Below are 13,220 nucleotides of genomic sequence, written 5' to 3' on the forward strand. Positions count from 1 at the left end.
ACAATATCTGGATGTACAAAACTCAGAGTCCAAGCAGATTTTACTGTGTACTGTGTGGCTTCACAATTTGAGGTTTTCACTTTTCCCCATGTTAAGTGCTGTGATATAATCATGCAAAGGTCATGTAGCATAACTTTGAACCAGGTTTAAATGCGTAGCTGCTCTTTAGCTAAACTGTTGCTGCCTCCTGGTCCAGCGTGGATTTATTCATGAAGTGGGTTCACAATCCACAAATGAGAATCGTCTCTAATTTAATGAAACATTCTGCAGAAGCAGAGAGACTGGACTTCATCGGTTTATAAAGTTATTTTGTTTTATAAATGTCCATTGTTTTAAGTTAAGTTAACAACATGACATACTTATTGGAAGCATGCACATCTTCCTGGTTTGAATCCTCAGCAGGGTGTGGCAGGATGTAACCATATAAATCCTGCATTGCCTCCAGTGTTTCAAGATGAGGAGTATCATTTTTAATAATCAGCCTCTGTGAACTTTTCTTCTCAACTCATTTTTTTTTCTTTTTGCTGTCTATTGTGTTTTAAAACATAATTCATGACTGGAAAACAGGGAATATCCTGGTTTTACTACTGCAGCATAATAAATAATCCCATGACTCTCTAAGACTTTACTGTTATGAAGCCCTAGGCGGAAATTCAACCTGTAAGACTCTTCCGGCATCCACGCCTTCACCCGAGCCAATCAGGACGCACCACCTTTCTACCTCGATCCAATCGCCTGGCAAGAGCCCCTTCAAAAGGCGAAGCAACCACAGATACACCCTCTTCAGCTGTGCTTCAACCCACCTCCTCCCCATTTCCACCTCCAGCCAGTATTTGACCAACCATGTGTGGGCGCATACACACACACGCACACAAACGCACACACACACACACACACACACACACACACACACACACACACACACACACACACACACACACACANACACACACACACACACACACACACACACACACACACACACACACACACACACGCTTTATGCAAGTGCTTGAGATTTATTTATATCCTTTTCTCTAAACACCATGGAAAAAAGTCCATTAAGTTCCATCAAGTACACAGTGTCTTGACCAGCTGAAATTTTACAATGTTCCTCCTCCATGCTTACCCTTTCTCCCACATTTCTCTCTCTGTTGCTGGGGTTACAGTCTGCCCTGACATGGCTCCTGGCCAGTCAAGCTTTTTTCTACAGATGGCCCCTGTCCTCTTTCATTCGGTGCTTCTGCTCCTATCTACCTCCCATGATCCTCCGTCATGTGCAGCTGCACGCCAGCCATCATGTGTTACTAGTTATGCTAATTTGAATGTTTAAATAAATTTACTCACACATGCAAGTGCTCTATCTCCACAACCCTACTCTTCACTTGCAAATATTCTTTGGCAGCGCTTATGTGCACTTGCTGTTTATGGACATGTGGTAAAGAACAGGATGTGGGCCTGGAGAGAAAGATGCAAAAGCTGAGTAGCAGTAGTAGAAAGCAGCGGCTGAAGGAGTTTCAGATTGTGCCTGTTTCTAATTTAAACAAAGACGAGTAATTTGGGGAAAAGATGTACTCCTACATGAAAGAGAAATTTATAGTGCTCAAATCTTCACAATCCCAACTTTTACTTTATTTTAGGGGGATGTTATGTGGTAAATCTATCCTTATATAACTGTAAAGTAAGACGGTAAAAATTGGACAGAAAAATATCAATCAATTTGAAATTGAGTCAACGCTTCATAGAATCACTTTTTGTTGTGACTTTACTGCCACAACTGCAAGTCTTTTGGATCATGTCTCTACCAGCTTTGTGCATGTAGAGAATAAATTATTTTGCCATATTTTTTTTTTTTTTGCGATTATTAAATACAGAATTGCCACAGATCCTCATCTAGACTTAGATCTAGAACATTCTGACACAAGAATATACCTTTAACTAAACCTCCCGTATTTTAGCTGTGGTGGTTTAACTCAAATCAAGTCAAAGTTTATTTATATAGAACATTTACAAAAGCCCCAGCTGACCAAAGTCCAGTTGGATGGGTGAACCTCCATCACAGCATTCTGCAGCCTCTGAAATGTTTTCTTACAATGTTGCTCTTGATCCCTCTTCCCATCAACTCTGACCACTTTACCCATATGCATCAGGATCTCCCAAGCAAGATGCTGCCACCGCCATGTTTCCAGAAACCAGAAACTCCATCAAATGTTTTTATTATAATTTTATTAAATTATGTTTCCTGATGTCAGTAGCAGTATTACTAAAATATGAAAAAGAGAAAAGGGTTAATTACTGTATTTCTGGTAAAATTCCAATGAATTGAAATCGTTTACTGGTGGAAACTTAAACTGAGTGTACAATTTCTACAGAAGACCTCTTTGTCATCCTTTCCCGAGAAGTCTTTCAAGTGTATGCTACTGTGAATTCATAAAAAGATGATCCAAACCAGTCTGGTTCCTCAAGTGTCACCAGATGTTCACAAGCTCAGCCAGCAAAGCATTTCCTTCTGCAAATGGCCCGATTTCGTCTGCTTCTCGACTCTGTTTCACTGTCTCTCAGTCTGCTACACTCCACTTTGGATGCGTTCAAGTGCTCTGTGAAAGGTAGCCTCATTTTGTAGGTTAATCAGGGAGCTAGAGTGGACCTATATTTAACATGGAGGGAGGAAACCACATAAGAAGGCCCTTTGGCTGTCCCAGAGCTTTGTCCCTGTAGACTGATTGGCCCTTTTTTTGTGCAATGTGGCCTCAATAAGAAAACAGGGTCTAAACTGAGTGTGCCATAGCTACATGCATCCATTAAAATCACTCCTACTGTGAAGGAGGAATAAAAGTTGTACTGATCTTTAAAACACACAAAGTTTCAAATTCTAAAAAGTTGAAGCAGGAATAAGATATTGTTCTTGTCTGCACATTTACAGTGAAAGTAAAGAGAAAAAAAAACATCCATAATTTGAGGAGGTCCAAAGTTTTACCCATTTGCAATTACATTTGATTAATTCCTTGGATAGTAATTAAGTTCTAGAATAAATGGTTATTCAATGTCATTGTCATAAAAACCCAGGTGTAACAGATTGTAAAGTTTTAAAATATTTACTAAGCTAACGTTCTAAAGAAAGAATAAGTCAAGTAAATATAGCTAAAACAGAGAACAATAAAAAGAGCAGTGTAATCACCAGTTTCATCCTTATGATCCAAAATCAGGTTGCTGCACAGTTGCACAGGGGAGTCACCATAAAGCTGAAATGGTGTGTGTGTGTGTGTGTGTGTGTGTGTGTGTGTGTGTGTGTGTGTGTGTGTGTGTGTGTGTGTGTGNGTGTGTGTGTGTGTGTGTGTGTGTGTGTGTGTGTGTGTGTGTGTGTGCGCATGTGCGTGCGTGCATGTGCGTGTGTGCGTGTGTGTGTGTGGGCGTGTGTGTGTGTGTGTGTAAGAGAGAGCCAGTACATCAAAACAAACAGCTCAGGACATAAACTCTGCCATCAGTCTTGGGATTCCAAGGCTGGCAAATGTGTCCTCATATGGCACACTCTCTGTGTTAAAAGACTGCTGTGTTCTTCCACAAAAACAACTGAAGATCCCTGGACATAACTCAAAGATAACAGTGTATGGAGAAAAAAAATAAGTTGAAGTATCTCATTGATAAAAGAGCCTTCATGAAAAACACTGAGATTATGGTTCTCACAAGCAATATGCAGTAGGTGTGTGTTTAGAGCCTCAGTCTGAAAGCTTCTCATTGACTCCTTGAAACACCCTTATCGTTCTGACTAAATACCAAATATCTGCCTTCTCCAACTCTTGACGCTTGTCCTCTCAAAACATTTGTCTTGTCCAAGTGGAGGATGTTAAAAGTATCAGCTTTGGTACAGAGGCCTCTTATGTTGGTTTTCACTTTTCACTGGGAAGATGAGAGGTTTGACCTTTGATGGCTCCTTCTGAGGATTCTTACCAATTTCCTTTCTTCTTAGCAAGAGTTCAAGTTTGATGACTGGAACCTGGACATTATTAGATGTTCCAACAGGACAACGATGATGATCATTGATTTTATGTGAAGCAATTCACATAAAAACAAACATGTGTTCATAATCTTTTCTTCTTTTTTTTAAAATCCCTACAGTTTTTCTGCCTTGTTTGAAAATTAGACCATCATGTCATTATTAAAAGCACAAATTCCAATGACGTTCCTGCCCAGGAACTTTGTATCAAAGCTTCTGATCTACATAGAATCTTGAAAACCAAAAATGGCATACCCTACATCACCTTTGCACAATTATGTTTTTTTTTATTAAATTACATCTTTTCCTCTATATATTTACTTTGTAACACATAAATCAAAGCTCCTTCACATATGGATGAACAGTGGCTTGAACATTTATACTGCAAATTATTAGCGTGGCTGAAGTGACTAGGTGTTGGCACAGATTGCCTACACCGATAGATTAGTTCAGTCATTTATCATTCACTATAATTTAATCTTGAGGAAGCAGCTGTTGTTAGGCCACAAGCACAATCATCTCTCACAATTGGTTATCTTTTTTTTCCCCTTTCCTCCCTTTTGTGCTTTGTTCCTTCCACTTCTTGTCAAAGGGCATTCCTGTGTGCTAGCATGTAATGAACCTAAGAAAGTGAAGGTAAAAAAATTAATAAATAAAAAGGCTGGACACATCTGCAAGGTCAGCTCCATATGTAAAAGACATCAGAAGAGCCAACACAACAACTGGCAAAGTGCCTCGTCCGTTTGGTGTTTTCTGTACTGAACAGATTCAGCTCAGTTAGCTGTCAGCCGTCATGCTTTTATTTAGTTTTCTCTCTGTGCACATGACACAGAAACAAACATATGCATGTTTGACACTGTATGCATTGTCAAACATGCATACAGTGCATGTTGATGCCTCTAAATCAGCCAGTGGTATTATTGGAAGAGAATCATTTGTGATTTGTGGGTGTTCTGTTCTTTAGCAGGAATGAAAAAGTCTGTGCCATTTCCTGAAATTTGCCTGCGTCATGCAGATAGTAAAGCTGATATCTTTTAACACGACCGAACAGACTGCATATGACCTCATGTGTCCACAAAAAATAAAGACTGTTAAACAATGAGGGGTTCCTTTGGGTTGTTTTTTTTCTTTCTTTTTCTTAACACAGCTGGTGGATGAAAAACAAATTGCTAAATAGAGAATCAAACAGCAAGCCACTGTCCCTAACAGTAATGTTTATACAAAACCTCCCAAAAAATTCACAATAAATATTATCTGAATTAAATAAAGCAAATTAAAACCTGGCAAACTAAATGTGCAAATAAAAATCAAACTACATTGATTAGTCAAACAGTCTGAATTCATTTCAGCTCAATTTACTTACTTATAAAGCACCAATTCACAATAAATGCTGTCTCAAGGCACTTTAAAAAATATATTAAATTCAATCATGCATATATTATAATAAATCCTATTATTATAGAGCAACAGAACCTCAGTTAATTAAAGTAGTTTTATTCAAAGGAGTTTTTCAAAAGTTTCTGTCTTAGAAAGCCCAACAGACTGTGTCAAGACATTGACTTGTAGCATTCAATCATCTTGGATAAGCTCATTGTGACAGCAGAAAATTATTTGGGTTTTATTAATGACTTAACAGTAATCACTCATGCCAAGCATGCATGTAACAACAGCAGAGAGGAAAAACTTCCCTTTAGCAGGAAGAAACCGCCAGGAGAACCTTGCTCAACACGAATGGGTTGAGGTCATCTGCCAAGACTGACTGGGGTTTTGAGAAGACAGAGGAGAAAAAAAGAAAACAAAAAAATAACAGATTAAATGATTTAGGATTATTACTTAAATTCATGAAAGGGAAATGGAAGAAGAGTGATATGCCAGACCAGGTGTAGCTCCTGTACAGAGAAAAATAAGTGAGAGAAAACAAAGTTCACAGCTGTTATAATGGCAAGTAGTGCAAACTGGAGAATGATGCAAGAAGGAAATGAGAAAAAAGTTATCAGTAGCCTAAGCCTTTAGCACAATAACTAGAGAGTTTTCTAAATAAACAAATCTTTTAATTTTACCAACATTTTGCTTCTGAGTGTAAGGGATGTTTATGTTTTGGAGTGGCCCAGCCACTTGTTGATTATATCTATAGGAACCAGGGTCATTTCTTGAACTTCTTGGTTCAATTTTAAACTCTTAAATCTTAATCAGCCAGAAGTATCAACAATTTTGAGCTAACCTGCAGTGAAGTGGATCAGTTTACATCCATACCACTTATCCTATGCTGTAAGCAGAGTAAGAAGTTAAAATAAGGTTAAAGTTACAGTTTTTTGTATTGTCTGTAAAACATAACAATGTCATTTCATTTTTATAGATCGCATTTAAGGCCACAAAGTGATATACAACAAGACACACGACACCTTGCAAATACTTGTATATGCAGTTTTGTTGCTTTTGAATTTAAGAAGTAACCTAAGGTGACGGAAATTGAGAACAGACTTTTTTTTTTCTTTTTTTTTTTTACTTCAAGAATAAATGGGCTCTGATATATTTATAAGCAGCCTAATTGAAACGGTCCTGTCTGTGAGGAATGACCTTGTTTAAAATGAGAGTGTAAGCTCGTGTGTGTGCGCGCGTGTGTGTGAGCACAATGTGGGGATGGGGGCAGAGGGAGGCTGTGGCACGCCCAAGCTAAAGTACTGAATGACGTCCGTCTGTTGTGTCTCCTGTATCGGTGCGTCCTGCTATTGGCGGACTATTGGAAAAATAAAGCAATCAGCGGCGCGCCGTAGGCGGGTGGATCGCCTGTTGATAAATCCAGATCTCTCTCCCGTGGGCGGGAACGGCAACAGTAGAAGAGCGAAAGTGAGGCGCATGAGGAGCGAGAGAGAGAAAGAGACGTGGAAGAACCGAGGCTGTGGCGGCGGCTGTGGTTGACCGGGGTCCGCGGAGGGGGCGAGGCGTCCGCCCCTGCACGCGACTTCAGCCGCGCATGGACGACCACCTCAGTCTCCTGCAATCACCCCCGCCGAGCGCAACCAAAACCAGAGGCGACAACCTGGTGAACCACGGCTACACCGAGACAGAGGCCGACGTGATGACGGTCGTGGCGTGTGACAACATGCTGGAGGAGTCGGCGGCTTTGCCGGGCCACCACTCTCTGGACCGATACGAGCCGGACCACGAGTGCTGCGAGCGGGTGGTCATCAACATCTCAGGGTTGCGCTTCGAGACGCAGCTGAAGACGCTGTCACAGTTCCCAGAGACGCTGCTGGGGGATCCCAAGAAGAGAATGAGATACTTCGACCCCCTCAGGAACGAATACTTTTTTGATCGGAACCGACCCAGCTTCGATGCCATCCTTTATTACTACCAATCAGGCGGGCGCATCAGGAGACCTGTTAACGTGCCCATTGACATTTTTTCTGAGGAGATCCGCTTCTACGAGCTGGGCGAGGAGGCTATGGAGAAGTTCAGAGAGGACGAGGGCTTTATTAAGGAGGAGGAGCGGCCGCTGCCTGATAATGAGTTTCAAAGGCAGGTGTGGCTGCTTTTTGAGTATCCAGAGAGCTCGGGTCCCGCCCGGGGAATCGCGATAGTGTCTGTCTTGGTCATTCTCATCTCCATTGTCATCTTCTGCTTAGAGACGCTTCCGGAGTTCAGGGACGAGAACAGGGACCCGATCACCATTGCGCCTCTGATAAATGGCACGCTGCCCTATTTCATTAGCCCCTTCTCAGACCCCTTCTTCGTGGTGGAGACGCTATGCATCATCTGGTTTTCATTCGAGCTGCTGGTGCGCTTCTTTGCGTGCCCGAGTAAAGCCACGTTCTCCAAAAACATTATGAACATCATTGACATCGTTGCCATCATTCCCTACTTCATCACCCTGGGCACGGAGCTGGCAGAGAGGCAGGGGAACGGACAGCAGGCCATGTCCCTGGCCATCCTGCGCGTAATCAGGCTCGTTCGGGTGTTTCGCATCTTTAAACTTTCGCGGCACTCTAAGGGCCTCCAGATTTTAGGGCAGACTCTGAAGGCCAGCATGCGCGAACTGGGGCTGCTCATCTTCTTCTTGTTTATCGGGGTCATCCTCTTCTCCAGCGCTGTCTACTTCGCTGAGGCAGACGATCCGGAATCGGGGTTCAACAGCATCCCGGACGCGTTCTGGTGGGCGGTGGTCACCATGACCACCGTGGGTTACGGGGACATGCACCCCGTCACGATCGGGGGCAAGATCGTGGGGTCCCTGTGCGCGATCGCGGGTGTGTTGACTATAGCGTTGCCCGTGCCCGTCATCGTGTCCAACTTTAACTACTTCTACCACAGAGAGACTGACGGCGAGGAGCAGGCGCAGTATCTGCACGTGGGGAGCTGTCAACCCCTGGCGGACACGGAGGAGCTGAGGAAGACTCGGTCTTCCTCCTCACTCAGTAAAAGCGAGTACATGGTGATAGAGGAGCACGGGATCAACAGTGCGTTCAAGCAGCAGCCAAACTTCCCGACCACCACGACCACCGCTCAGAACAACTCTCAGAACTGTGTCAACATAAACAAAAAGATCTTCACCGACGTGTAGCCAGCTTTACAGTAAATGACCCCTGGGCACCCCTGGGCACGGCACAGGATGACGTGATGAGTCAAAACATATATGCAGCAGCGTTTGGAAGCAACGGCAGACAAAGTGAGCGCAAAGGGGGGCGGGGAGGGGGTGCGGGGTATAAAAATGGGCACAAACCATCTGTTTTAAAGAGATGCTTTGTGCGCCATTCAAACAATTTGGATTTTTTTTAAAATCTATATATATATATTTAAGCAATTCTTGCTTTCAAAAAGAGAATGAGCTCCACCTTGAAATGAATGAGCGGTAACAAACCTGCTGTGCGCCGTGCAGTGGCCAGTATGTTAAGCACATTACAACAGGTAGAGATAGAAGCTTTATAACTGTGAAAGACGAGTACAAGTAGATGCTTCTGACAAAGGACGCTCACACGGTGTTATCGTGCGTCTAGAGTCGTGATTCGACAGTAATAGCCTATATGTTCAATATTCGGAGTCATTTAAATATGTGTAGCCTCTGTGTGTGGTCAAGCATAAATTATGTCAGAATGACGTAATCCAGCATAATATATATCTATGTCATATAAACCGTTTTGTGGTATACCTTTATTGTGCGTCAAAGTCTAGTCTAAATACTACTGTCTTAAAAAAGAAAAAAAAATCCATAGATATAAATTGTCTTGATAGGCTATTTAATGCGTAAGCAGCTCCACGTAAACCACCAGAGTCAAGACGGTCGTCAGGGTCTCATTATAAATACTAGACACACGTGAGGAGGGAGACAAAATAGGGCGCGTTCTCCGATCAAAGATGGGGCGCGTTTCTCTTGTGGTAGCCTCAAATAGAGCCCGCTGTGATGCAGTCTCCATGGTGACGCGTGTTTCCTCGGTAACCCTTCCCCCCCAACCCCCACCCCAAGTCACCGTTGCCATAGCATCACTGTTTCCACAGTAACCTCCCAGATGGTTTCAAAACTATATTGGAGATTCTAGTGTGAGTGGCTTGTCTTTTCGGTGTCTTAATCAATCAGACCAAAAGATTCAACGACTGTTAAAGACTGCCGGTACAAAAATAAATAAAAAATGTAAAAAAAAAAAAAAATCAGTGAAGACCTCAGCCACTCTGAACTGGTCAACAATCACGAGCCACAACTCAAGACGGTGTTGTGGTGGGAGACTGAAAGGAAGAGGCAGCGTGTGAAGAATTATGAATGGACTGGGAATACGTTGCACGTCTGTCCCGGGTGCACTACTGCGGGTGGCCATCGGAGGATGCTGTTCCTCCACTGACAAAAATGGTAAGCTCTCTCTGTGATCCCTTTGTTTATACTGAAAAAGTCTTACAGTATTTCTGTATCTGTGTGTAGTCAGACAAAGGTTTGACATAAAAATTAAAAAAAAAAAAACTCAAACAAGCAGGTCAACATCGATCATTGTGCACAGGGCTACCTCACACATGAAAGAATAAGTTGCTGTAGCCTTTAGAATTGTTTCATGGCTTTTATCAGTAAATCTCTTTTTTTGTGGGAAACATCTTCCCAGCCATCCATCCATCCATCCATAAATCCACCCATTCTCTTTACCTGCTTTTCCTTGCAGGTTTCTCAGGTGTCTGATGTCTATTTCCAACAGTCATTTGACAAGAGGCAGAAAGGTTTCCAGTCCATCACAGTTTTTATTTATTTATTTTTTTATAAGTATATAATTCTAATAATCTGGCACCTGATCAGTTACAGGTGCGCATATTTCACATGTTCAGCCTTCCAGCGAGTGTGCTTCTCTGTGTACATTGTGCAAAGGGCAAAATGTTCTTCCTTTGTGTCCAGGTTGCCTTTCACCTTCATTTGACTTTGGATATAAAATCAGTAGGACCAGCAACAGCATGCCAAATCAGCGCGTCTAAGCTATGCCCCCTGGTGGCCACTTTTTGGTTATAACAAGCCATGTGGCTCACACCTGCTTTCAGGACCTCTGTGTTCTCCAGATGTTCACCAACATTAGGATAAAACACAAAAAGTGCAAAAAAAAAAAATCAACAACAAAAAAACAGTTCATTCTTCATCAGTGATATGGATTATCATATTCTGTGATGGCTTATCCTCTGGGGGCTTTATAAGTGCTTTCATGCACAAATGTCTACGCATTCGACTTAATTACCGTTTGAAGAAAAACATTAAGTTGAGTTGATGTATTTCAGCTAATTTTAAACATGCCATAAAGCTACACGTTTGTCTTTAGACATAAGTTATGGTCATACCACATTATATGCTGATATATGTTAAGCATGTTCAACAGAGTTTGATGAAAAGGTTTAATGAAAAATAGTGCAATCTGTGGCATTTTAAATATAATGAGGGTGTGCATATCATACTTTGAAGATTGAACTAAGTGGTTCTATGTAAATATTTTGTACTTTCTGATTTTATGAGAGGTTCCCGTTGATTTACAGCCCACACTTCTACTTTTTTTCTGATTTTCTAATTCTTACTGTTTTTATCTGTCACTTGAGTTTACCCTTTATTTTCTATATTTGACTTACCTCTCTTTTTCATTGCTGCAGTTCACATTATGTATTTATGCTATTAAATACTTTTACTTTGTTTCTTGAAAAAAAAAAAAAAACAGTGCCTCAGCTGAACAGCTACCAGTAAAAATGCAGCTATTAATGGAAACAGACTATGGGAATTCAGATAATTTGTCCTTAGATACTTATATCATCCCAATCCCATTACTAAAAACGTCCATTAAGACAAAAAGAGAAATAATTTTATGAGACATGCTTTTCTTATTAGCTCACGTGATTAATTGAGGCGACTTTTTTTATTATTAATTATGTTATTACTGTGTTTGCATGTTTTTCTTTTGTTTTATCAAAACGGGTCTATTGTCACTGACGTGTTGTATAAATAATTGAACACGTATGAATAAAGATCAAATGAAAATTGCATAACTTGATTTGAATTTAGAGCATTTCCAATGTAGACATTGGCATGGCAAGACCAAACAGGAGGAAGAAAGATGATTCCTTTGTTAATGAGACCATCAGAGTGACATACTCTGCAGTTCTGACACCTTTTCTTTCTGTCTCTTCTCAAACCCTCAGGTGAAATAATTTGTTTCTGCTCAGACGTCCTGGATCCCCTGATGATCTCATTTCAGTTGCCTCCCTAGAAGGTAAATAAAAACAAACATTATAATTCATTATGTGTTTTAAATTAGCCTGACCCCACAAAGTTTGACACATAAAATAATTCTCAGAAAAAGCTTTTGTTAAATCATATATAGCAAATATTGAAATTATTTCAGTGTTACATTGATAAATTGCACATTGGCTTAATCATCAAGGAATAATCAAAAACATATTTAGTGCAATACAAAAGTCTAAATAAAGATATGACTGTATTTTGTACATTTTTCATTATAGTGCAAATAAATCCTCTTATAACAACTGACAGAGTGACTCATAAAATGTAATTTTAAATGTAAATTAGTCCAACTGATAAACACATTTTCACTTTCTTTTAAAAATAAAGAATTTGTGGATATTTGAGTTAATTTTGGCATTTTTTTAGTCTACTAAATGTTCACTTGGCTACGTATTTAGTTGCTTTGCATGTTATTTTCTAACTATTTAAAAAATGATTGCTGCACTCCATAAAATCGTTACTTTATACAAAGGGTGCAATTGGCACTTGCTTCCTGTAGTACTCAGATCATCCACCAGAGGGAGTAAGAGAAGAACTGGCTTTCACACAACAGGTCTCAGAAGAAAGGGAGAACTTTGTGCAAGAGGTCTCAGAAATGTCAAAAACAATACATCTGGGATTAAAGGGTTAAGGTAAAATTTAAAACAGTATAGTTTAGGTCAGAGATTCTCTGTACTTTTCCTCACTGTCCCTCATGTTTTATGAGTTTCCCTTCTGCCACTCACCCGACTTAAATGAATGGATGATAAAAACGGTACTGCATCACTCAATGGGACGAAGCGGAGGTAATGCAATTATTTGAATCAGGTGTGTTGGAGTAGACACTCTTCTAACACAGAGCCCCTGGGATCAGGATTGTAAACCATTGGTTAAGGTCATCCACTAACCTGGAGTGAATCTAATTTTCTCCTCAGGATGCAAAGACTTCGTTCTGGTTCTGTTGGACTGGATAGGCCCGGTGGATCTGATCTACTTCCCCTGCCTTCATAATTTCAACGGGTGCCCTCCAATTGGTGACTAGTAATTCTCCCACTTTTCAATCCAAAATGCATAATCAACAGGCACATAAGGCTGTTCTCAGAACATTTTGTAGCACACATTTTGGACTTGATACTCCATGAATGGAACCTTTGCAGGGTCAAAGGTCATTTAGATGTAAAAAAAAAAAAAAAATCATCTGGACATTTTCTAAATGGCATACAATAGTAAAGCACAGCAATCTGCCAGCATTTTTGCAAAGCACCTTTCACTTTACGGGGACTTTGATTTTTTTATTTTTTTTATGTTCTTTTTTTACTTTGTCTTTTATTTATTTTTCCCCAAAAGATGATAATAATCATGGACAATAAAAAATAAGAAATATTTGAAAGCAAGTTTAAAAAAGAAGCGGCAAAAAAAAAAAAAAAAAAAAGAGTCCATCTGTGATTTGACTGATATGAAACTGTGATACCAATCAAAGACTGTTAGCCATATGCCTTT

The 13,220-nt window shown here is 40.6% G+C and overlaps 1 protein-coding gene across 1 annotated transcript; it reads left to right on the top strand.

Annotated features, from left to right (window-relative positions):
* Positions 1–3,413: 3,413 nt before the first annotated feature.
* LOC103467431 (potassium voltage-gated channel subfamily A member 3) lies at positions 3,414–12,937 on the top strand. Its single transcript, XM_008413806.2, has 3 exons — positions 3,414–9,833; positions 11,639–11,709; positions 12,656–12,937. The coding sequence occupies exon 1, from the start codon at positions 6,969–6,971 to the stop codon at positions 8,553–8,555; it is 1,587 nt and encodes a 528-aa protein (XP_008412028.1). The 5' UTR covers positions 3,414–6,968; the 3' UTR covers positions 8,556–9,833; positions 11,639–11,709; positions 12,656–12,937.
* Positions 12,938–13,220: the final 283 nt, after the last annotated feature.

This window comes from Poecilia reticulata, linkage group LG7 (assembly GCF_000633615.1).
Source record: "Poecilia reticulata strain Guanapo linkage group LG7, Guppy_female_1.0+MT, whole genome shotgun sequence".
NCBI classification, from domain to species: Eukaryota; Metazoa; Chordata; class Actinopteri; order Cyprinodontiformes; family Poeciliidae; genus Poecilia; species Poecilia reticulata.

Coding starts and splice junctions, on each gene's coding strand:
- LOC103467431 (XM_008413806.2), top strand. CDS start 6,969: ATGGACGACCACCTCAGTCTCCTGCAATCACCCCCGCCGAGCGCAACC.